The 26,281-nt window shown below is 53.0% G+C and overlaps 1 protein-coding gene across 1 annotated transcript in view; it reads right to left on the reverse strand.

Moving 5' to 3' along the window:
* Window positions 1-9,142: 9,142 nt before the first annotated feature.
* SNX29 (sorting nexin 29) overlaps window positions 9,143-26,281 on the reverse strand; it is a 447,929-nt gene continuing 430,790 nt past the window's right edge. Inside the window, exon 21 of the mRNA XM_081089509.1 lies at window positions 9,143-11,248. Within this exon, the coding sequence (XP_080945635.1) occupies window positions 11,119-11,248 (130 nt within the window). The 3' untranslated portion in view covers window positions 9,143-11,118. The remainder of the gene's footprint in view (window positions 11,249-26,281) is intronic.

The raw sequence follows: 26,281 nt of genomic DNA on the forward strand, positions 1-26,281 counted from the left end.
AGCCTCTCAAGCTTCCACCTGGAAAACCACATATCACTTCCTTTCACATTCATGGCCATGCCTAACGGTGAACAGCGCCCAGAGGGGGCCTGGGCTATCACTGAGAGGCACTGCTGAGTAACACAAAAAGCACAGCCTACAGTTGAATTTGCAGTTTGTTCAAGGAAGTCACGCAGGGACTGAGACGCCCCAGTGAGTGAGGCCGAGTCCTGGCCTCCCCGAGTTCGCAGGGCAAGGGGTGGACCCATCACATATGCGTAAACAGAAACACAACGTGGGATAAACTAGAACAGGGGGTGGGTATGTGTGGTGCCGTTTTACACAGATGTCCCGGGAGGGATGAGTTTGTCACGTGTGAGGGTGGGATGGAGGCCACAGCGCAGGTCATGCTGGGCGAGTCAGGGAGGTCGCCGAATTCAGGCCACATGAGGCCAGTGGCTACGTCAGGCGTCGTGTTTCAGCCTAAGTCCTCAGGAGTGTTGGTGAGTTTTAAGCACAGGGTTGACATGATCTGATTGTGCTTTTAAAACATTATTTGGTCCGGTGGGATGAGTCAGCAGTAAAAGAGGATGCATTATTGATAGGCACAACAAATGGATGACTCTCCGAGGAATGTGCACACAAGAAGCCAGATTCAATGAGCGCATGCTACACAATTCGATATATGATGGCCAGGAGCAGGCAAACTAATCTGTGGTGGTGGAGATCAGAAAGGGGGTGCTTGGTGGGTCGTGTGTGTGTGTTTGTGTGTGGAGTGTGTGAGTGTGTGTGTGTGAATTAACTGGAAAGGGGCAGGAGGGAACCTTCTGGGAAGAAGGAAATATGTCGTTTTGTGAAGTGGTTATGCTAGTACATATCACACACACATACACACACACACATAGCATATATATATATATATATATATATATATATATATATATATATATATTGTAGTTATATATAATTTATAAATATACACACAGGGTGTCCCAAAACATGTAGATACACTTTAACAGCTGATAGCTCAACTGATGTGTCTTTCTTTTCAGACTAAGTTTGAACAAAGGACTTTCATCCTAAAATGCTACTGGAAGTTTGAAAATGCAGCTGGAGTACACACACTGCCTTTATACTTATTCAGTGTCTATACATCTTTTGGGGGAACACAGGGGTGTAATCGAAAAATGTATACACACTTTAATAGCTGATTATTCACTTAATTTTCACTCCTTTTCAGGTTTAACTGCTTTGAAATAATGGGTGAAGCCAGACTAAGCTTTGAACAAAGAAAATTTATCCACTAGACTTTTTTACATAAAACATAAAGTTTATGGTCCAAAACTGGCAACAGTTGATGAATTGAGGGTGCAAAAACACAGAATGAAATGATTCTTGATGTTTGCTTCGTTATCAGCAGGGCCTGGACCAGAACAGTCATCAGTTTGAAAATAAGCACAGACAAAAAAATTATTCATTTCTGTAAATTCCTTAAATTTTGAAAGTGAACTCTATGTTAATAAACACTGACTTTACAATCATTCAAAGTGTGTATACACTTTTTGGGACACCCTATATATGCACATATACTCCTTGTGTGTGTAAGCATAAGTATGTGTGTATATGTGTGTGTGTAAGCATAAGTATGTGTACATATGTGTATGTGTAAGCATGTGTGTGTAAGCATAAGTATGTGTGCATATGTGTGTGAGCATAAGTATGTGTGTATGTGCATATGTGTACATGTGTGTACATGTGCAAGCATGTCATATGTATACATGTGTGTATGTGTAAGTGTGTGTGTGTGCGTGTGCCTGTGTTGAGGGATAGATGGAGACAGCTGGCAGGGTGTTGGGAGGCTCCAGGTGAGGCTGGCGGTCCCTGGGTGAGTGGGAGAGTGCATGGATTTAGATAGTGTGTTTTTCCTGGAGGTGCTGTAACAAGTTACCACAAACTTGGTGGCTTAAAATAGCAGAAATTTGCCTGGCAGGTGTGGCTCAGTGGTGGAGCGGCGACCTATGAACCAGGAGGTCACGGTTCAATTTCTGGTCAGGGCACATGCCCAGGTTGTGGGCTCCATCCCCGGTGGAAGGTGTGCAGGAGGCGGCCGATTGATGATTCCCTCTTGTCATTGATGTTTCTCTCTCTCTCTCCCTCTCCCTCTCTGATATCAATAAAAAACAAAACAAAAAACCCCAGAATTGTATTCTCTAACAATTTAGAGGGTACAAATCCCAAAACAAGGTGTCAGCAGGGCTCCTCATGAAGGTTGTGGGGAGAGTCTTTCCTCCCTCTTCTAGCTCCTAGTGGCCACCCTTGGTCCCTGGCGCTCCTGGCCTGAGTCTCACATGCCTTCCCTTTGTGTGTCACATCTCATTACAGCACCCCTAATCTAGTACTTTATATCCCCACTAGAGACCTGGTTCATGAATTTGTACACAGGTGGGGTCCCTCGGCCTGGCTGGCAATCGGGGCTGATCGGGGCCCTCTCGCCCAGTCCTGATAGGGGTCAACTGGGGCTGGCTGGCTGGGGGGGAGGAACCACGGGAGGTTGGCTGTGGGAGCGCACTGACCACCAGGGGGAAGCTCATGCATTGAGTGTTGCCCCCTGGTAGTCAGTGTGCATCATAGCGATCAGTCTTTCATCGTTCGGTCACTTAGGCTTTTATATATATAGACTAGTGGCTCGGTGCACAAAATTTGTGCACATTAAAAGGGGATTAATTAGAGGAAATATTTTAATATTGCTATTTGCCCTTTCTCTATAATAGAAGTGTCAGAGATGAAAGAAAATTAGTAAAATGTACAGTGGGGTTTGACTTACGAGTGTCCCGACTAACGAGTTTTTTGAGATACCAGCTGTCTCTCGGCTGATTTTTTGCATTGAGTTGATAGTGTAATTTGAGTTAACGAGCTCCTTAACGAGCTCGGTTTTGGAACGAATTAGACTCGTAAGTCAAGGCCCCACTGTATATGAAAATCTTCCTCCTGTCACAGTCTGGGGTGCACCATGGGACCCAGAGTCAAGTCCTCACCCACCCACATGCGCCTCGAAATCATGCAAGAGCCAGACCTGGCTGGCCCACCCCCATTGGGTTAGATCCAGACCCTGCCGGTCCCACCTTTGTCAAGCCCTGCTGGGCAGGGGGCGCAGCCTCAGGTCCCTTGGCCCAGCGCCAGGGTGGGTGGCATGGCCTGAGGTCCCCTTTCAAGCCCCGCTGGGCAGGGCACGCAACCTGAGATCCCCCATCAAGCCCTACCAGGCAGGGGGCGCAGCCTCAGGTCCCCTGGTGCTGGGGTGGGGGGCATGGCCTGAGGTTCCCTGTCAAGCCCCACAGAGGGGATGGGGAGCATCCTCAAGTCCCTGCTGATTGCTTGTTAAGGCTCGTTATGGGAACTCGGCCTCTGCTGTATTTGCAGCCATATTTGTGATGGAGTGACAGTCAATTTGCATATTCCCTCTTTATTATATAGGGTAGGACGTCTGCTTTTATAACTGGCAATTTGTACTTCTTAACCCTTTCCCTTTTATTGTCATTCCACCAACCCCCTTCCATCTGGCAACCACCAATTTATTCTCTGTATCTGTGACCTAGTTCATGTTTTGTTTATTCATTTATTTTATTTGTTTTTAGATTCCACATATAAGTGAAATCACAAATAAGCAGCATTTGTCTTTCTATCTGTCTTAGTTCACTCTGCACGATATCTTCTGGGCCCATCCATGTTGCAGATGGCGAGGTTTCATTCTTTTTTAGGCTGAGTCATGTTCTGTTGTCTGTATGCACCCCCTCTTTATCCATCCCTTGATGGGCATTGCTTCCCTTGTGATTACCACGAGGATTACGTCTAACGTCCTGTTAATGCTGAGTGAGTTTATCAGCCTAACTTCAGTGACATACAGACACTCTGCTCCTACAGCTGTCTCCACTCCAGTCAGTGGTTGACGTCACAAAATCCCACCTTTATACATCGTGCAAAGACATCAACTAATAGTTCTTCTAACTTCTCCAGCCTCCTAAGTTATGTGGCTGGGCTTTGACAGGGCTGGGTCTGTGCCAAGCAAGTGTGAAGGCGGGACAGGGGCTGGGGGCGTTGGGAGGAGCCCTGGTGTCCTGGCCCAGGGATCCAGAGCTGGGAAAGAGTGTGAGGACAGGGTGTGTGTTTTATATTTTTATTTATTTTTTTAAAGTTATTCCCCCTTTTTTTTTCTTTTTGGTTTTGTCACACTGGGAGAATTCAGTGCTGTATTTATTTATATTTTTATTGATTTTAGAGAGGAAGGGAAAGGGCAAGAGCGATGGAAACATCAATGATGAGAGAGAATCGCTGATTGGCTGCCTCCTGCACGCCCTCTACTGGGGATTGAGCCTGCAACCCAGGCATATGCCCTTGACTGGAATCGAACCTGGAACCCTGCATTCTGCAAGCCAGCACTGTATCCACTGAGCCAAGCAGGCTAGGCCAGGTGTGTGTGTTAAATGACAGATGAAGGTCTTGAGGAATGTGAAGCATTGCTGCCGTTCCAGAGGAATGCCCTGTAAGGACAGAGCTGGGTCAGAGGGGATCTGACCTCAGGCCCCCAGAGGCACAGTGATTGCTGCCCTCGCCTGGAAGAGGCTCCCGTGGTGCCAAGACACAGCCTTGAGCCCGGCCGGTGTGGCTCAGTGGTTGAGCATCGACCTATGAGCCAGGAGGTCATGGTTCAAATCCCTGTCAGGGCACATGCCCGGGTTGCGTGCTTGATCCCCAGTGTGGGGCGTGCAGGAGGCAGCCGATCAATGATTCTTTCTCATCACTGATGTTTCTCTCTCTCTCTCTCTCCCTCTCCCTTCCTCTCTGGAATCAATAAAAATATATTTAAAAGGCACCTAAAGGTACTACATTAAAAAACAAAGTAACAGCCTTGGAGAGGGGGGCTCAGAGAAGTGAGACCAGCGGGAGGAGGCCAGTGAGTGGGGTGCTGACCCTGGAGGAGAGGGGTGCCCATCCTCAGGCTGCAGGGTGCTGACCTTGGGAAGAGGGGTGCCGACTCTCGTGAGTGCAGAGAAGCAGCTCACGGGTCCCTAGGAGCAGAGGTGTTACCGGCAGGTGGTATGAGCTTCAAAGGAACTGATGTTTCTAAGGAGGCAGCGTGGTTTAAAATAGGGAAACAGAGGAAAATCAGACAGCCTGTACCTGGGAGAGCTCGGGGAGCAGGTCCCCGGAGGGGGGAGAGCTGCGCGGGAGCCGAGGCTCCGTGAGGAGAGCCGAGGGGGAAGGAGGAGGCGGGAGGGGGAGATGGACACGACAGACTAGGATGTGGCCCTGTCGGCTGGGGGCCTCGGGCAGCACATGTCGGTGCTGGGTTCCCTCGTCTGCTCAAGTGCAGAGCAAGGGCCTGCTTCTCTGTGGTGGCCTGGGGCCAGGTAAACTGGAGGCTGGCCACACGCAGGCCCCTAAACGCCGCGTTTGTCCTGTCTCAGGCTGGGCTGGGGCCTGTGCTGAGGGACACCCTCGTGGGGCCCTGGCCAGAAGCCGCCCGGGGTTCGGGGGTGTGTTAGCCTGCCTCACCCCTGGGCTCTCTGAGAATCTGTTTCTCCTCCTCAGTCGCCATAATTAGGTTAAGAAGATAAAGTCCTTGCTGTTTGGTGTGCATTTTTAAGCCAAGGTTATTTGGGGGGGGTGGGGGTGGGGGTGGGGGGTGTAGCATTTCCTTCTCTCTCTGCAGGTCACAGCTTAACTGTCAGTCACTTCTGCCAACGGGTCTTCACTGGGGACCACCTCATGGGGGAACCTGTGGCCTCTCTGGAGACATTTCTGGCTTCATCTAGGGCAGCGGTTCTCAACCTGTGGGTCGCGACCCCTTTGGGGGGCGAACAACCCTTTCACAGGGGTCGCCTAAGACCATCCTGCATATCAGATATTTACATGACGATTCATAACAGTAGCAACATTACAGTTATGACGTAGCAACAAAAATAATTTTATGGTTGGGGGTCACAATATGAGGAACTGTATTTAAAGGGCCAGAAGGTTGAGAACCACTGATCTAGTGGGAGGCAGCCAGGGATGCTGTGAACCCCTCAGTGCACAGGACGGCCGGCAGGTACCCCGCCCAGGCGTCTGCAGTGCTGAGGGCCAGACTGCCTGGGCCCCATCTTCCTCCCGTCCCGCTCGCGGGAGCGCTTCTGGCTCTGCCTGCAGTCTGTGATCTGGATGGCTGACAGTCTGGGGAAATCCTCTTATTGTCCTGGGCGAGTCCACGGACGGCAGGCGTCCTTTCTGTCTTGGTCACTGCCGCATGCCCAGTGCTAGCACGATGCCTGGTATACAGTCGGTGCTCAATGACTACCCGTTTTTGAGTGAATGAAAAGGAACCTGTACCGAGGGCTTTTCTCTATGGATTTATTTCTCTCTGTGCAGCTTGTACAGCTCTGCCTAATACATCAGGTGAAACTTTGCTTCACTTCGAATTAAGCTGATGTTAGTCCCGTCAAATCCTCTCCTGGGCATCATGTCGAATGGTGAGCGGCTTTCAGAGGTGCTTATAACGCGCCGAAAACCCCCTCCCGCTGTGGACAGGAACGGAGGCGCAGAGCAGAGGCCATGAACTGAGTGCTTCGTGTATAAAATGTCACCGTTTTTATTGGCCATTGCAAAGAGGTGCATCTCCACCGGATTGTAACAAAATTACCACAGCTTGTTCCAAAAGAAAATTTTAATACAAGAGAGTTTAGAAAATTAAACACATTTGTTTAAAAGTTCTATCATGTAAACCTTAACATAACAGGGTAGTTACGATAATACTACGTTTCAGAGCGAACCGGCCCGCGCCCAGGCCTGGGCACCGACAGCAGCCCAGACTCCACGTCGTCGCCGTATTCCCCCGACGGCGTCCCTGGGACCCGGGCTGAGCCCCCCACCGTGGCCCCTGCACCCACAGCCCCTCCTCCCGAGGTCAGTATCTGGTGCGCCAAGCCGCGCTCACCCAGCAGCTGTGCAGGGGGCGGAGCTAAGGCTGCGGAGGTGAAGACGGTCAGGATGAATCCAGGTAACAGAAACCCTCGTCAGCCCCGCCCCTCAGCCCTAGAAACCGCGCCAGGGCCAGCTCGAGGGGTCAGCACGCTGCTCTCCTCCCGCGTCCCCAGCCCCGGACTTCGCAAGGGCAGCTCCTGTCTGGCCTCCGGTGGAAACAGTCGTGAGGGTGAGCGAGTGGCCTCTCCCTCCACAGCTCACCTGAGAGGCCTCATGGGCAGGTGGCAGCCTGGACAGGCCAGCTAGTGGCTTCCCAGTTTTGACGGGAAGATGTTCACGGGCCGGTAAGAACTGGCCCCTGGACATTGAAATGCTGATGACTCCAGCACGCTCTACCGTGGACGGTCGTCCAGGCGCCATCGTTTAGAGAAATCAGACTTTTTCCTACAGAAGCTGACTGGGTCGGTCAGGAAGCCACTCAACATGGCCTTAGGGCTCCGTGACTGAAGCCAGGAGCATCCACTGGCAGTGTCCTGGCGGAAATGGTGAGAAGTCAGGAGACGGACCACGGAGGCCGCTCCAGGGCCTGCGGGCTGAGCAGGGGGTTCGCTCGGAGCTCGGGCTCGTCGGCCTCCAGCCTTGTGCCTGTCGATCCCGGAGCTGATGTTTTAGCTTAGAAACATAATGAAGACCGCGTGCTACAGAAACATGAAGACGAACTTTTGGCACGGAAATCTGAGATAAAATATACAGTGCTACAATTGTGCAAAAAGAGCACAGAAGCTAATCTGAACAGCAAATATTTAAGGTTAGCTTTAATGAAACAATGCACAATATTTGAAACATGATCGCTGCAAACCCCTTGCTCAGAGGCAGACGCTGCCCAGGGAAGGGCCCTCTGCCAGGCCCGCCTGCAGGCTGGGGCGCCGTCCAGTGTGCACCACGTCCCGAGGGAACTGCCAGGGAGAGGTCCAGACAGGCGGCGTGCCCGGCGAGGAGGTACCTTAGCCAGGCTGATGTCCTGCAGGTGTGGCCGCTGGCAGGGCCCTTCTCAGGCAGGTGGGCCCACCCATCCTCAGGGCGAGGCTGAAAGCCAGCCTGTTCTTTAGTCAGTTACATGCCTGCCAAGGTGTAAGTGCCAACCGGTGGACAGATGCTGAGGCTGGTGCAGAGGTACCAAGAGGGAGGAAGGAAGGACTCTGGAGGGACTGGTTAGAAGGCCCTGCTGGGACCCAGAGAACAGGCCTGGCCCCAGGTGAGGGGTGGCCAGCACCTCTGGGCTGCCACCACAAGCAGGTGGGGTGGGCTGAGGCCTGGGACCTGGGACCCGGTACTCAGGTGGGCAACCTGTCCCATGTGATACCCAGAGAAAAAGGAGGCCACGCCGGTGCTGGAAGCCGGCAGTGCTGCGTCTCGTCACCTGGCTGGCGGGCGGTGTGCTGGCTCCAAACCTGGGGACTCACTACTGGGCCTCCCGGGCCCGCTGCCTTGCCCACTGCTAACAATGGTGTTATCGATCCTATGACGTGAACAGCTTTGATTGCCTGTTTTGTTACAGGCACAACACACAACCTGCCACCCTGGTAAATTCCAGTGGTTATCAAAGGACTCATCTTAATACGCTCCCAGCCGGGGCAGAGCCGAGCGCTATGATTAGGCGCGCCCACACCCCCCCTCCCGCCGCTGGCGCCTCCTGCTAGATTTCACACAATGGTATCTTGTCTTCACTCCTCAGTCAGGTGACCCCGTCTGTAACCAGGTGACCCCAATGTGCCTAGCTGTTGGGTTTAAAGGTACCACTGTGGACGGGAGAGCCACCTCCTCCCCCAGGGCCCGACTGGACAAACGCTGGCTGTTCTAACTGCGGCTAGGCGCATTGCAAGGGACTGCCTGTCCCTCAGGGAGCCGTGTGCCGGGGATGGGTGCTGGGCATGGAGACTGTAGGTCGACTGCGGGCCGTCCTTTCTGCGGATGGTCACGGGCTGGGGGGTGTGGGCTGGGGGGTGTGTGCAGGGAGGTCGGCAGCCTGCCCTCGGAAGTGGATCCAGGTTGAAGGGCAGGGGAAAGTCCCGAGGGGCTGGCATCTGTGCACCTGGCTGGGTCCGGGGTCTGTCTTCCTGCTCTGGGAACAGGGAAGTCCCTCCTTCCACACGCACAGCAGCTGAGTGGACTAAATCACTGCAGAACAGTCTGTTTCCAAAGTTAAGGCTCTGAGGAGTTGCTGTAATGTGCATGTCACATGCATATCTGAGCTAAAATTCGGGGTGTCTGTATGTTAAAGGTGATTCCAGGGTTTCTGCATGATCACAAAACAGGGTATAACGAGCAAGCAGCGAAGTTCCCGTGTGGCCCTAGGAATGTGCTTTTACAACCAGTGGGAGAGCAGGGCGAGTTTTCCATGAAAAAGTCAGCTTCGGAAGATGGGAGGCAGGGTTTCTCCTGTTTGAGTACAGGCTGAGCACCTGTCCGCCTGGCGGTGGGAGCAGGGTCCTGGAGGATCGCATGCGGACGTGTTTCGGGGCAGGTGCCGGGTGGGGCCGCTGAGGTGGGTGCTGACACGACCAGAAGGAGAGACGTCGGGGAGCGGGCTCCGCTGTCCAGACGGCAATGCTGGAAGGTCTCTCGGCTCCGTCACGGCGACGGAGGTGGAGCAGACAGCGTGTGGCGCGGGGCAGCTGGAGTGGGGCACCTGCCCATTTCGGAGGGCGGCTCTGTCCAGAGCAGCCGCAGGGGCCGGGGTGCAGTGGGGCTGGGAGTTAAAACGAAGGAGGTTGACCCTGGACTGACCGCAGGGTCCCCTGCCACTCACTCCTGCAGCCCTGAGAACAGGCCCTCGGCCCACCTGGCTGTCCCCAGAAGGGATCAGGCCTATAGCTCTGCGGGCTGTGCGGCTGTACACAGGAGGCGACTCTCCTGTCCATGGGCACCTTTACTACCCTGCACAGGGTTTCCTCCCAGAGACAGCCCGCCTGGGGCCCCCGAGGTCTGAGTGGAGCTGAGGGCTCCGGGACGCGTAGGTGGTGAGCTCCACTGACCATCCTTCACAGGTTCGTCATCCAGTTCCCTATGGATCTGTCCTCAGGTTTCACTCATCCCGGCGCAGTCTCTTTACAAACAACCTCGCACCTGCTTTCTAGTATCTCCCAGAAATGCAGCCGCCTCCTCACAGCGCTTGCGCCCAGGGGAGAGGCAAGTCCATGATTCTGCACAGCCGGCGGCCCTGGCCTGGGAGGGTCTGACTTGGAATGCTGGGGGGAGCCAGGGGGAGGCCACGCTCTCATTTTATCAGTCCAGGGGCCTGGTGCCCTCCAGTCTGTCTTAGGGAATGACCATGATCTGTTCAAGGGGGACATGCGCCCCAGTTCACAGCGAGCCATGCGGTGGCCCACGAACTTGGGGGCCAGGTCTGCAGGCCGAGGGCCTAAGAGCCTCTGCAGAACCAAGTCTCTCACAGCCCAAGGCCTCTCGGCTGGGAAGGCGAGGCCACCGATTCCTGGGCAGCCCAGGGCGCTCCACCGTGGGGGCACCATGTTGCCACCGATGGCTGGCTGGGGGAGGTCCCCAAACCTTACAAGGTGCCTGCGGATCAGGGGCCTTGGGCTTCCTGGGGGCCGCTCCTCCCAGAAGCCAGGCGTCACCCGGGAACCACAGTTCAGCATCGCCAATAGGCTCCTTCTCACACAGGCCCCGGGGTCTCCTGGGGGAGAAGCCGCAGAGCTGAGGCTGGCCATGGGGCGCTAACAAGGGGTCGTGTCTAATGGCTACTGGTGGGGAGTGAAATGGCAAGGAAACCGCCCCCGCTGGGCCGCAGGCTGCAGCAGGCAGTTGCAGGAAAAAGAGAAAGACTGTAACAGTCATTCCAGCTCCCAGTGGGAAAAGCCAAGAGGCCGTTTCTGAGGGAACCAGAGGCTCCATGCCCACCTGGCCCTCCGCCGGCCCCTGGGCTGGAGGGAGAGGAGGAAGTCTGGCTGCTCGGGCAGACCCGGGAGAGTGGTGCCCACGTGTCCATGTCTGACCAGTTTAATCGGTGCCATGTGACCGGTGGAAGGTGTGCTCTCAGGTTCACCGGTGCGTGTGGCTGTCACTCCAGGTGGCAGGTCCGGCTGCCGTGGCCGGACTGGGGGCAGGTGGCTGGGGAGGCAGCAGCGCAGCACGGAGGCTGAGTCTGGGAGTCCATGGTGGTCAGAGGTCGCCGCTCTGGGGCTCCACATTGCGCGTCTCCCTGGGGTGGCTGCGGGACAGCTTGGGGAAGCGGGAGGCCACCCTGGGCCGGCTGCTCTTGCTCAGTGGCTCTCCAGGAGGGGCGGCGTCGCTGTAAGAAGAGGGGAGAAGGGTTAAGTGGGCTCGGAGCGCAGGGACGGGGCGGCGGAGCAGGGCTCACGGGCAGCTGCTGCCCAGCTGGCTGCTGATGCAACACGGAGACACTGAGAGGCCGCACTGTTAGGTACACTCTCTCTTTCCAAAGCACAGCTGTGGGGCCACCAGCTCTGGACCGTATTTTAAGGCTGTGAGAGAAGGTACCAGCCACGGCCTTCACCCCTCCCCACACTCCACCCCTTTTTCATTGATCTTCCAGCAAAGGCACATTCCAGTCCGAGAAGAGAGAATGCTGTGGACACACTGCACGCACAGTCGAGAGGTACAGCACAGACACGAAGGGGCTGGGAGAATTCATCCTAAGAGGGCAGTCAGGGCAGATGCCAGTGTCGAATAAGGGCCTCCCCCCAGTGGGTCACTGACTGGTTATCACACCCGGGGCGCGGGGCGGTGAAGAGGCGACAGAGGAGAGCATGTGCTGACCCACCCGTAGAGCCTGCGATGAGGACGCAGCTACAACCAAGTGGGGTCCGGGGCCTCCTGGCTCGGCTGTCGGCTGGAGCCTCAGAAAAGACCGAAGAGTAGGTTGTAGAGAAAGAGACAGAGAAGCAACATTCGAGGACCTGGGTTACAGGGCTCCTCAGCTGCAGACGTGAGGGAAGGAGCTGCATGGTTCTTGAGAGATCGCTGGCCTGTGCGTGACCTGGGCACGTGGTCGGGGCCGTCATGAGACGGGGGAAGGGAAAACACAGTACTTCTCCAGCAACACGTGAGAGGTGGAGATCGGGGGAAACGGAGCACACGGAGTAGTGATGTCAGTCAGGACACCGCGCAGAGTCCGTGTTCCCACCCGTCCTCAGAGGCGTGGCGTTCCGCATGGGAAAAGGGTCGTGGGTTCACGTGGGAGGGAAAGGAGACAGTGGTGCACACATGGATAAAAACATGAGGGGACGTGCAGCAGCACTCACAGCCGACATCGTAGTTCTGGGCGACCAGACAGGAGGTGCCGCTGAGTGGGCCTATGCGATGCTGTGATCTGTGAGTTCCTAAGGACAGGACTTAAAACACTCTTTTAGGGAGGGCATACCCTGCCATGTACAGGGAAACCCTGCAGGACATTCATGCCTTCCTTCATCCCAGGATCTCTCTCAAACACCCAGTGGGAAGCGCTGTCCAAGGCATGGAGGGTGGAACGGGGGACAAGGCAGGTTCTCCTGGCCCTGGAGCTCACAGGGGCGTTAGCATGTCATCTATATATATAAAAGCCTAAATGACTGAATGACCATTCGACAGGTCGCTATGACGTGCACTGACCACCAGGGGGCAGACACTCAACACAGAGCTGCCCCCTGGTGGTCAGTGCGTTCCCACAGTGGTAGCGCCGCCCGGCTGACCGCTGGTCTCCAGACGCCGAGCTCACGGCTGGTGAGCATGCTGCGGCGGCACTACCGAGCGGCAGCAGTGACAGGCACAGTGGGGCCGGATTGAGTGGGAGTAGTGTGGCACCCAGCACGGACTCGGGCTCCTCCCTGCCTGCCGCTTCACACACTACTACATCCCTCGGGGGATGTTGGACTGCTGGTTCCGATCCCAAAACTGGCCGTCCCACATCCCCCGAGGGGTCCCAGATTGCTAGAAGGTGCAGCCAGGCTGAGGGACCCCACAGGTGCATGAATCCGTGCCCCAGGCCTCTAGGATGGTATAAAGGTTTAGGTTACAAATGCAGCCAGAACCCCCCAGGGGCCAGCTGCCTGAAGATGGCAGGAAGTGCCCCGAGAGGGGCAGGGAGTGAAGGGCGTAGCTGAAGGCTCCTGCGGGGAGCCCACAATCTGGTTGTTTTAAGGGGCTCCTGCGTGCTGGGCAGAGGGTGGGCTGGAGGGCCAGTGGTCTGGGCCCAGGGCACACTTGGAGGGTGGGCTGTGGCTGTGAGCGCAGGGCTGGTGAACTATGACCTCCTATGGCTACTGTCACACACTTAGTGTCACACACACAGCTGTGATGCACTGTCCTACAGTCCTGGAGGGCAGACACCAGAATGGGACTTCCAGGGCGGAAGTCAGGGTGCATCTGTTTCCCCACCTTTTCCAGCACCTCCAGCTGGCGGTCTCCATCGCCAAAGCCGCAGTGCAGTACCCCCGACCTTCCCCCTCTAAGGACCCTGTGACCACACCGGGCCTGGGTAACCTCCCTCTTCCGAGACCCCGAGACACAGCTGTGGGGTCCCCTCTGCCACAGAAAGGGGCACATTCACGGGTCCCAGGGAGCAGGGTTCAGGCATTTTGGGGGTCATTATTCTGCCTAGCACAGATGCTTCTTTCCTTCCTTTTTACCAGCACTTATTATCGTTACTTCTTAACGTTGTATAACTGAACAGTCCTTACTCCAATAAACCTTTGTGAATATTTTGGTTTGAAACACTTTAAAGTACAGCAAAATATTTCATCGGTGGCTTAGGTGCTGCTAATCTGTGCATTTTCTTTCTTTTTTTTAACTTTTTTTACTTTTCAATTATAGTTGACATACAATATTATATTAGTTCGAGGTGTAAAACATAGTGATTAGACATGTATATGCCTTATGAAGTGCTCACCCATAAGTCTACAGCCACCTGACACCATACACAGTTATTACAATATTATCGACTGTATTCCCTGTGCTGTACTTAACATCCCTGTGACTGTTTTTATACCTGGCAATTCGTACATCTTAATCCCTTCACCTTTTCTCCCAGTCTCCCAAGTCCCCTCCCCTCTGGCAACCATTACTTTGTTCTCTGTACCTATGAGGCTGTTTGTTTTTATCTATTTTCTAGAGGCCCAGTGCATAAAATTCGTGCACGGGTAAGGTTCCTAGCAGCTGCTGGCCGGGGCCTCCCTTTGTTCCACGCTGCCCCATCGTGGTCTGTGTGCATCATAGTGAGCGATCAAACTCCCGATGGGTCGAACTCCCAAGGGGACACTTTGCATATTAGGCTTTTATACATATACTAGAGGCCCGGTGCACAAATATTTGTGCAGTCGGGGGGAGAGGGGGTCCCTCAGCCCGGCCTGTGCCCTCTCGCAGTCTGGGATCCCTCGGGAGATAACGACCTGCTGGCTTAGGCCTGCTCCCGGGTGGCAGAGGGCAGGCCCAATCCCTAGGTGCAGCCCCTGGTCGGGCTCAGAGCAGGACCGATTGGGGAGTTGGGGTGCCGCCCCATGTCATGCACAGAGCAGGGCTGATAGGAGATGTGGGGCACCGCCCCCTGTCACACACAGAACAGGGCGGATCAGGGGGTTGGGGCGCCCTCCCCTGTCACGAACAGAGCAGGGCCGATAGGGAGGTTATGGCCCCACCCCGTCACACACAGAGCCGCAGGGTAATCAGGGGGTTTGGGCGCTGCTCCCTGTCATGCTGATCCGGTGCTGGGAGGCCTTGCGGCTCCGCTGATCCCGGTGCTGGGAGGCATATTACCCTTTTACTATATAGGATAGAGGCCTGGTGCATGGGTGGGGGCCGGCTGGTTTGCCCTGAAGGGTGTCCTGGATCAGGGTGGGGGTCCCTACTGGGGTGCCTGGCCAGCCTGGGTGAGGGGATGATGGCTGTTTGCAGCTGGTCACATACCCTTCAGGGTGGGGGTCCCCACTGGGGTGCCTGGCCAGTCTGGGTGAGGGGCTGAGGGCTGTTTACAGGCTGGCGGGTGACGGAAGCTCCCAACCGCTCCTTTTTTTCTTTTTCTTTTTTAATTCTGGGCCAGCTTTAGCTCTGAGGCTCCAGCTCTTAGGCCTCTGCTGCTGAAAGAAGGTATCTGGTTTGTTTCGGTTCTATAATCGAAACAATGTATAACTCCAGCTCTGAGACCCCGGCCAGCTGAAAGCAGGTTTCTGGGGTTTTGTTTAGCTTCTATATTTGTTACAATGTTTCTTAAACTGCAAGCTCAGAGGCCGGCAAGGCAGGCGGGGAATGTTGGAGTCCTCCGTCACTGAAGCAAGCAAGCCTCATGTTAGTTTCAAGCTGCCTGGCTGCCGGCCGCCATCTTGGCTGGCAGTTAATTTGCATATCTCGCTGATTAGCCAATGGGAAGGGTAGCGGTCGTACGCCAATTACCATGTTTCTCTTTTATTAGATAGGATAGATTTTGTTTTTTTACTAGTAGATTCCACATATAAGTGAAATCATGTGGTATTTGACTTTCTGTTTGTGACTTATTTCACTCAGTACAATGCCCTCTAGTTCCATCTCTGTTGTAGATGGCAAGATTTCATTCTTTCTTATGACTGAGTCATATTCCCTTGTATGTACGCACCATCTCTTCTTTATCTGTCTACTGATGGACACTCAGGTTGTTTCCATAGCTTGGCTATTGCAAATAATGCTGCAATGAACATAGGGGTGCATATGTCTTTTCGATTTCTTCAGATAAATACCCAGAAGTGGGGTTGCTGGATCATGTAGAAGTGTTATTTTTAATTTTTTGAGGAACCTCCATACTATTTTCCTTGGTGGCTACACCAGTCTGCATTTCCACCAACAGTGCACAAGGGTTTTCTCTCCACCTCCTCACCAACACTGTCGTTTGTTGATTTATTAAAGGCAGCCATTCTGACAGGTGGGAGGTTATAATGTGTGGTCTTAATTTGCATTTCCTGTCAGTGACATTGAGCATCTTTTCCTATGTCTATTGGCTGTGTGTCCTCTTTGGAGAAATGTCTATTCAGGTCTTCTGCCCATTTCTAATCAGATTGTTTTTGGAGTTTAGTCATATGACTTCCTTACTAGTAAGTATTTTGGGTATTAACTCCTTAATGGATGTATCATTGTCGAGTGCCTTCTCCCATTCAGTAGGTTGTCATTTCATTTTGTCATTTTGTTGAGGTTTCCTTTACTGCACAGACTGAGATTTGAATAGGAAGTGGTGAGATTACAGCTGGTACAAAATATGAGAAATAAAGAAAAGACCTGTATAATACATACCTCACTGGACCAAAACACTTTAAAAAACAAACCTAACTAAGGTGAGCTCACGCTCCTTCCCCGGGCTCCGTGCCAGGGCTCTCCGCTGCGTCCTGAGCCACACTGGGCTCTACAGGCAGAGAATCACCTATGGACGGGCCCTGGGCTCGGGGGCCAGGCCTCCCGGGGAGTAGGTGGCAGATCCGGCTCATCCAAGCCCAGTCCAGCTGAGCGAGGGAATGAGACACCCCCAAAAGGAAGTGTGACCCCGCAGGGTTCCTCCCCTGGCCTTAGGGGCGGTTCTGTTTATGACGATCTGATTTTCACGCCTCTCTGACAATCTGATTTTCACGCCTCTCCAGGGACAGGCCACTGTGCTCAGTGAGACTCCCCTTGTGCTGAGTTGGGGGCGGTAGCTCAGTATGACGACAGATGGAATCCCTCTGCTGTTACCCGCTGCCTGGGAGCCTGGGTGTGCTTTCCTTCTGAGCGCGGAAGGGAAGGGAACATCTGACCTTGACCAGGGCGGGGGCCCCCTCCCGAGAGCCATTTCTGCGGCCAGTCCAGCTGCTTGCCGCTCGGTCCTCCTTCAGAAGGGCATTTACCGAGGGCCCAGAGACAACATGGCCCTTTCTCCTTTCCGTGTTACCAATGCCTCTTCCTCCCCAAGCACCCCAGAGGACGGGTGGAAGATGCTGGAAGGAATGTCCCCTCGCCCTGTGTGGGTGGGCTTACGTGTAAGTGTCCTTTAAACCACCCCCTCACACGGGGCCCGACCCTAAGCCTTGGCCATCACTGGGCGTGACAGGCAGGCAGGATGAGCCCTGCTTGCTATGACCAGAGCCACTGGGCCTGACTCAGTGGCTTTTGGGGAGGGAGAGTCACAAGTCAATGGTGCCAAGGACAGTGGCCACTTCATTTTGTTTTTCAACCAATGGCACCGGCTGTGTGGGAAGGCAGCCTGGGGCAGGGGGCAGGACGGGGCTCTGAGCCAGGTGCCCACATCCAGTCATGGCCCTGCTGTCTTTGAGACTCATTCTCTTGTCTGTCCCATGGGGACGATGATCAGTGCTGGGACAGGGATGAGAGTGAACCCACGCGCCGCATTTCCTTAGATTAGTTCCTTGCTCTGCTGATATAGCAAAGGTGGGTGGTTGTGAGCATTATGTGGAAAAAGCTGGGACAATAACCACTCAGAACTGTGGGCTTTGCCAGGTGCCATGCGAGGCCCTGGTGTACAGAGGCGAACAGGAGTCTGAGGAGTCCACAGCCTCGTTGGAAGCAGGCAGGGTGGGCCCAGAGCCGACTGTGACAGTGGAACACAGGGTGCTGAGCACCGGTAGTGAGAGGGCTTCCTGGAGGGGAAGGGCGAGAAGGATGGGCAGTGGGAGTTGGATGGTTCGCCCTGAGAGGGCTCTTTAGATTTGCTACAAGGCTACAGCCCTGTGGTGGCTGTGTGGGCCCAGCGACTTCCCTCCCTGGAAGCAGGACTGACCTTGGGGCTATCAAACACCTATGGCTGACTCAGTGAGTGCAGCTGGTACCCAGGTGGACTGGAATGGGGGGGGGGGGTGTGTGCCAGGCACAGTTCAGTCTAAAGGTCAGAGCAGCAGTGACAAGGAGCTAAGCCCATTGGGGTTGGGTGAGTGGGCAGGACTATTGTAATAATTCCCGCGAACAGGAGAGTGGATGGCGCCGAGGCTCCCGGAAGATGAGCTGGCTAGGGCCAGCTGAGTGCAGACGCTGTGGCGGGTCCATAACTAGTGGGTGATGGGTGACAGGGCAGCTGACGAGCAGGGCTGGTGCTGTTGAAAGCGCTGAGCTGGAGCGAAGAGAGTGGGGACAGGACTCATTGGCACGTATGAGGCCAAACCACATGAAACTGACATTTATTTTCCAGGTCAAGAACCCTCTAATAGTTTCATGGATTTGTTGGCCATTTGCATGCCTTCTTCGGAAAAAAATATCTATTCAAGTCCTTGGCCTATTTTTAAAACAGAGAAATGCAAAACCACAGTGATACTGCCTCACACCTGTCAGGATGGCTGGCAGGTAGAAAACAGGACAGCGACTGTTGGTGAGGGCGTGGCAGACTCAGTGGGAAAGCAAAATGGTGCCACCGCTCTCGCCAACAGTGTGGAGGCGCCTCAAAACTCACAAAAGGGACTGCCTTCCGACCCAGCTATCCCACTGCTGGGTTTTATCCTAAAAACTGAAATCGGGATCTCAGGGAGATCTCTGCCCCCCTGCTCACTGCAGCGTTAATTCACAACAGCTGAGATTCGCAAATCCCCCAACCCCTGGGTGGGCAAGTGGATAAAGCAAGTGTGGTGTGTGCACACAGTGGGACAGTCAGTCCATGTGACAACTCCGAGGACACTGTGCTGAGTGAACCGAGCCCGTGACAGAAGGACAAACACCTCAACACCGTATCTAAGAGTCAAACTCACAGAATCAAAGGCTGGAGTAGTGGTGACTAGAGGTGAGGGTGGGGAGTTATTAATCAACAGCCACAGGGTTTCAGTTGAGCAAGAATAAGCTTTAGAGATGTCACATAGCACGGTACCCACAGCCAACAGTAATGTGTGGTACACTTAAAATTTGCCAAGAGGGTAGAGTGCATGTTAAATTCCTGGGGTTTAAGAGTAGTACCTGCAGGCACGAGGTGGTGGGTGTGTGCAGCCTGGTGGGGGAGGGGTCTGGGGGATGGAGGAAGGGGAGGAGCCTTGGCCAGGCCTGAGGTGCATCCACAGAGCCCAGGGCATGTGCCGGAAGTTCCAAGGCAGAGGGAAGACCTCAGGTTGATGAGGAAAGACTTAAATAAGGGCCATTGATTTTTTTTTTAACTAAGGCTCACTGGAGCCCTGCAGCCACTGCCTCCAATCCCATCACCTTCTCTGTCTTCAAAATTAAATTCTCACTCCTCACAGCCTGCGTTAGTGCCAACTCCCTGCCTCGAGCCCTGGTGAGACCTAGGGAGGGGCAGTGCCGGCTTACCCGCCGCTGGAGCATCAGGCCACGGAGAAAGCAGCTGCCTCGTCCCCAGCAGCCTGTGCTTCTGTGACACGGTGGCTTGTGGCTCTGGGGCTGGGCAAGAGCCGAGCTGGTGAGCAAAGCACCACTGCATTCCCGACTCTCCTGACTGCTCAGTGCCGCGCTGTTTCTGCCCCAATTTTACAGACAGGAAAGGGGGGTCTGGAAGGCAGGGAAGGCCCTGTCCCCCAGAAGGGATTTCCAAAGGCCACGCAGTCATTGATTGAACTCCATATTCCGAGTCAGAAAACCTGCGTTCCTTCCGTTAGACGGGTTAGGACCTTGGGAAGACGCACGACCCTCCCAAGACTCAGTTCTCTGAGCTGTGAGATGGGGATGGTGCCGTCCTGCCTGCCATGCACGTATCGTTGGCACATACATCTTGAACCTGTTAGCGTTAGGAATCGTGGTGGCTCTTCCGAGGCCCTGAGATAACTGACAAGAATGCGGGCAGCACGGGAAGTCTGGCAGAATCTTCGGAACCTGGGTGGCGTGCCATCAACATATCAAGGGACCTGGTAGAGGCTTTTTACAAAGACTTTACAAACTACTGAAATACAGCGAATTCCCAAACCTCCCACTCCCTCTTCCCCAGAGCCACCTCCCCAGCGCCCTCCATCGCCGGCCGGGGGAGTGGCTTCGAGGCCCTTTCTGGAACATAACCAGCCTCTTGGTCTGGATCCACCCGAGGTGGTCTTGTGTCCCAGCAGGGCTGCGGAGCTCCGGAGATGGAGAGAGGTGGTATTTGGTGGGGGGTTTGGAGAAATGTCGGCGAACAAGCGGGCAGTCAGCCTTAGGATGTACCTGTCAGCGACGAGGGCGAGAGAACTGCGGGCCTGCTGACCAGCACTGTCCGGGCCGGGGCTGGACCTTGTGCCGGGCTCTCGGAAGATCACAGACTCAGCTCTGGCCTTCAAGCTGCTCAGACTAGGGATCTGACTGGGGGGCGGGCAGGGAACACAGCGACCACACAAGCCCAGCACGGCGCTGGGCACAGAGGGAGCTGGGAGGACCGAGCACCGAGGGACGAGGAGGGCTCAGTGAGGACCAGGGAAGGAAAGGGCTTCCGAGCAGAGGGACGGCCTGGAACAGGCCCCAGGAGGAGAGACGGGCTGTGGTGGAGCTGCTGTTGGATGCAGGGCAGTGTTTAGGCCAGGAAGGCCACGGATGGCAGACAGGTGAGGTCCACGCCCTCTGCTGATCCACTTTCTAGAGGTGAGACCACTCAGCCAGTGGTGAGCCAGGGCTCAGCGTTTCCATGGGAACAAAACTCATGACATTCAGACTTGGGCAGTTTCCCCGTCACTGGGTCACTTCTATGACCAATAAGCACGACCACTTTAGGTGCCACACTTGCCAACTAAGGACATGACACACATTCCACAGCCCAGCTGCCCTATCTGCACTGTCGCCGATGCCGTGATAGACAGCACAGGCTCTCAGAGTAAAGGCCACTCCTCACCATCTGCACTGTCTTCACGCGGAGGAGGCTGTCGGGACGGGCTCCAGGCCTCAGGCAGGATCTCAGAACCACTGTCTAGGTGACTCGAAAGCTCCCCCGGCCCCCAGGTCAGTGTGAAGGGGAGGCCACTTGTGGGGGCCCAGCATTCTTATCAGGGGAAGTGGCCAGGACTGAGGCCCGGGCCCTTGTGCCAGGGCTGTGACGAGGACATGTGCAGTGTCCCCAGATTCCACCTCTGTCATCTCTTACGCTCTCCTTCCTGCTTCCCCACACCGGCATATCCCCACGTAATAGGCAAGATGTGTCTTTAAATACCTTTGGCCTGTATGTAAAAATCCATAAACATGGATTTAATACATATTAAAACAATAAAAAAAGACATTTCTAATGTATCACCATGGTTCACTTACCACCCAAATGCAGGGGGAGTGTTGTCTTCTTCACAATGTGTGTTTTGGGCAGGTTAGATGCACCTCAGAGGCATCATGCTCCATGGAAGGAGCCAGGCTCAAGGCTGCACCGTCTGCCTCCACTTGTGACGTCTGGAAAAGGCCACGCTGCAGGGGCGAGGGCAGGTGGAGAGCGAGAGGGGCTGTCCAGAGCCGGGCCCTAGGGAATGCTGGGGTGAGGAAGCTTTTCCAGCTCATGGGGCTGGTGCTGGTGCATGACTCCATGCATTTGCCAACGCACACAGAACTGTATAATAATAAAAAGGGGAAATCTGACCACATAAGTTATACCTCACTTTCAATAAGCTTGGCTGGAAAAGGCCGTCTTTTTACATTTCCGCTTTCCCAGCATGAGTGAGCGCCTCCCATTGGCCTGGGTCTCTGGGAGACAGTGACCTCTCCTTCCCGGGGTAGAAAGGGCAGGGCGCTGGGGACAGAAATCTTTGACTTGGTTGGTTATGAACTGAGCTACCTGGACAGGTCGCTGATGCTCCACCGGACTCGATTTCTCACGTGTAAGATGAGATCACAGTAAAAAGATAAATGGCAATTTAAAAATGGATAAAGGGTTTGATAGCCATTTCTCCAAAGAAGATATACAAATGACCAGTAAGAATATGAAAAGATACTCAACATCATTAGTCATCAGACACCACTTCACACCTACTAGGGCAGTGGTTCTCAACCTTGGCTGCACATTAGAATCACCTGGGAATCTCTTTAAAATCCTGATTTCTGGGCCTCATCCTCTAGAACAGGGGTCCTCAAACTACGGCCCACGGGCCACATGCAAATACAAATATTGTATTTGTTCCCATTTTGTTTTTTTACTTCAAAATAAGATATGTGCAGTGTGCATAGGAATTTGTTCATAGTTTTTTTTTTAAACTATAGTCCGGCCCTCCAACGGTCTGAGGGACAGTGAACTGGCCCCCTGCTCTAGAAATTCTGTTTGTTACTAATGTTGTGGCCCCACCCCATAACAAAGGAAGAGAATTTCCGGAGGATGAGGCCCAGAAATCAGGATTTTAAAAAGATTCCCAGGTGATTCTAATGTGCAGCCAAGGTTGAGAACCACTGCACTAGGGGCTGCTCTCAATAGGTCCCACAATAGCAAGTGCTGGTGAGGACGAGGAGAAATCTGCTGGTGCGAGTATAAAAGGGTGCAGCCGCTTTGGTTTTTGTTTAAATAAATTTTTACTTTTCAGTTACAGTTGACATACAGTATTAGATATTAGTTTCAGGTGTACACCCCAGTGATCAGACATTTATATAACGTGTGATCATCCTGATAAAGCTCGTACCCACCTGGCACCACAGTTATTACACTATTACTATTCCCTATGCTGTACTTTCCATCCCTGTGACTAACTCCAATGTGCACTTTAATCCCTCACCTTTTTCACCCATCCCCCCAAGCTCCCTCCCATCTGGCAACTGTCACAATGGTCTCTGTATCTGTGAGTCTGCTTCTGTTCTGCTTGTTCACTCATTTATTGTTTATATTGCACATATCAGTGGAATTATGGCATGTCTTCCTCTGTCTGACTTATTTCCCTCAGCCAATACTCTCCAGGTCCATCCATGTTGTTGCAGGCGGCGATTTCATTCTTTTTAAATGGCTGAGTCACATTCATTGCGTATATGCGCCACTTCTTTACTGAGGTTGCTCCCATATCTTGGCTCTTGTAAATAATGCTGCAATGAACAGATGGCTGTGCGTCTTTTTTTTTTTTACTGTTTTGGGTTTTTTAAATACCCAGAAGTGGGCTTGCAGGGTCCTTCTTTATCCCTTATTACAGCCTTTGTTTAAAGTCTATTTTGTCTGGTATAGACATTGGTACCCCAGCTTATTTATTCATTTTCATTTTCACGAGATATCTTTTACCATCCATCCCTTTCAGTTTATGGGTGTCTTTCTATCTGAAGTGTTCTGTGGACAGCATATGGAAGGTTCTTGTTTTGAAGGCTCTTGTTTTGTTATTAAGCTACCTTATGTCTTTTGTAATATGTATTCAATTTGCATTTAAAGTAATTATTGATGTACGTATTGTTATTTTATTATTCATATTTTAAAATCTTTTTTTTTAAAGAAGATTCTTTAACATTTCACATAATACTAGTTTGGTGGTGATGAACTCCTTTAGCTTTTTCTTGTCTGTGAAGCTCTTTATCTGGCCTTCAATTCTAAATGATAGCTTTGCTGGGTAGAGTGATTTTGGTTGTAGGTCCTGCTTTTTATCACTTTGAATATTTCTTGCCACTCCCTTCTTGCCCACAAAGTTTCTGTTGAGAATCAGCTGACAGTCGTATGGGTACACCCTTGTAGGTAACTAACGCTTTTCTCTTGTTGCGTTTAAGATTCTCTCTTCATCTGTAACCTTTGGCATTTTAATTATGATGTGTCAGGTGTGGGCCTCTTTGGGATCATCTTGTTTGGGACTCTCTGCGCTTCCTGTATTTGTAAGTCTATTTCTTTTATCAGGTTAAGGAAGTTTGAAGTCATTATTTTTTCAAATAGGTTTTCAATTCCTTGTTTTCTCTCTCTTCTCCCTCCATGATGCAAATGTTGGCTCTTGAAGTTGTCCCAGAGACTCTTTATTCTCATTTTTGTGGGGACTCTTTTCTTCTAGCTGTTCTGATTGGGTGTTTTCCATTTCCTTATCTTCCAAATTGCTGATTTGATCCTCTACTTCATCTACTCCACTGCTGGTTCTCTGTTATGCATTCTTCAATTCAGTTAGTGTATTCTTCATTTATGACTGGTTCTTTTTTATGTTTTCTATGTCTGTTTTTATATATTTCCTATCTCATTGTTCAAGTTCTCACTAAGTTCATCGAGCATCCTTATAACCAGTGTTTTGAACTCTGCATCTGGTAGATTACATATCTCCATTGTGTTTAGTTCTTTTTCTGGAGTTTTGTTCTGTTCTCTCATTTGGGACGTGTGTGTTTTTTTTGTCTCCTCATTTTGGCTGCCTCCCTGTGTTTGTTTCTTTGTATTAGGTGGAGCTGCTATGTCTCCAGTCCAGTAGAGTGGCCTTAGGTAGTAGGTGTCCTATAGGGTCCAGTGACACAGCCTTCTCAGTTACTTGAGCCAGGAACTTGAGGTGTGCCCCTCCTTTTGTAGTTGAGTCCTGATTGCTGTTGGAACATCCATGGGAGGGATTTACCCCCAGGCCAATCAGCTGAGAGAACTGGCTGCAACCACATTGGAGCATCTGCTGTGCAGGGGTGGGCCCCATGGAGCAGACATTGCTTCAGTGGGGCTCTGGTGCCCAGTGATTCTGCCCATTCAGTGTGTCACTTGTGGAGGAGATTGGGTGCTTCCTCAGCATGGCTGTCACTGTCCCCTGGGTACACTGGCTCTGAGGCCTCCCGGAGATGCAGGCCAAGGTCAGCTGCTGCCTGTGCCCTGCCCTGGGCCACCCAGCATGAGCTACAAAGTTATCTGCAGATGGTTGCTACTTGTGCTGGGCTTGGAGATGCTGGGAGAGGCCAAGCTGGGAACCAAGGCCGGCTCCCACCAGAGCTGAGCCTGGTACCTCTTAGCAGAAGGTATGGGACATGCTGAGACCATTTCTTTGTGTCTCCATTTTCTTATGAGGATTCCCGTGTCATGTAACAAGCACATATATCTGTATGCTTTTCCCTGTTACTCTGTTTTATATTTTAATTCTTAGGCCCAGGCAAAAACACCCTGAGAGGGATGAACCTTGACAATATTGTACTAAGCCTGAGAAGTCCACATAGTAAATGAGTCCATTCACGTGAAAGTCTGTAGAGACAGGAGGTACATTTGTGGTTGTTTGGGGAGCAGAAGGGGTGGGGTTTCTTTTTGAAGTGATGAAGATGTACTAAGAGTGACCATGGCGACGGTGTGTACATGTGTGAATATACTAAACCCTATTGATCTGTGTACTCTAAGTAGGTGAATTGTATACAGTATGTGAATTATATCTCAATAAGGAGGTTTTAGAAAATGGCACAAGCCAATAAAAAGGAAGAAGGATATCACAGGCTCTTCTCTGGCAGAGTTTGTGATAAAGCTGAGGGATGACATTCAATGCCAGGACCGCATGGCACCATTGGGTTCTTAGTGAACGCCCTCTCCCTTCACCCCTTCTGAACTTGGCTCTGGCACCTGCTGCATGGCTTAGGCCCTCTCTGAGAAAGCCACCCAGGTGATAACTGAGTCTTGTCCTTTGAATCTGGTGCTGTTGGGGCCATTTTGGGGTCCATGAGGGGATGGTCTTGGAGACCCAGGTCAAATCAATAAGCAGGAGACAGGGAGAAGGTGATGCAGAGGCTTCCTTCCCCCAACTCAGGAGATCCAGCCTCCCCAGCTGTGGGGACGTCTCTGGGGCCATCACTTCCCTGTGGCCGGCACTGCACCTGGCCCTCAGCTAGAAGGCTGCAGGAGCTACAGCCTCCTGGGAACTGTCAGTCACAGGAGCTGGCCCGTGCCCCACGGGGGGTCTTCCCTCTCCTACAGGGATGAGGAGTGAGCCCCTCCCCATCAGGTCTTCTGCTCCTGAGATGCCAGCCTGCTACTCATTTCAGAAACTCGCTGGTATGATCAGTCTCTCCCTGCTGCTGGCTGCCAGCAAGGCACCAAGGGAGTCCATGTCTGTGAAGTGGCCCCTTCCAGGAGCCCCAGACATGGCTGTTCTTTTTAATGAGCCTCCTGGGCACACTGCCATGGTGTCCCAGCATGCGGGAGGAATCGATCTGATGGTCTCAACCACTCATCAGTGAAAATGGCCGCTGGGGGAGCTCTGCTTTTCATTTCACTTACCAACTGGCTTTCGAAGGTCAGTCAATATTCCATTTGCTGGGAGCTGCCTTCCGTGTCTTAGAGGGGGGCGTTGCACAGGCCCCGACTGCTGCTGGGCTGGGCTATAGGACACAGCGGGACCGGGCCGTGCGTACCACCAACCTCCTCCACAAGTGACACTCAACGGGCAGACTCCTCGGGCACCAGAGCCCCACTGAGGCAATGTCTGCTCTGCGGGGCCAGCCCTGCACAGCAGATGCTCCAGTATGCCTGCAGCCAGTTCACACATCTGTAGGAGGTGTGGCCACTGTCCCCCGAGACCAAGCTCTCTGATGACATTTGTGACTGGAGACCTTGGAGAAGGGTGCTACCTCC

Source organism: Myotis nattereri, assembly GCF_964212035.1.
Source record: "Myotis nattereri genome assembly, chromosome: 4".
Taxonomy (NCBI): Eukaryota; Metazoa; Chordata; class Mammalia; order Chiroptera; family Vespertilionidae; genus Myotis; species Myotis nattereri.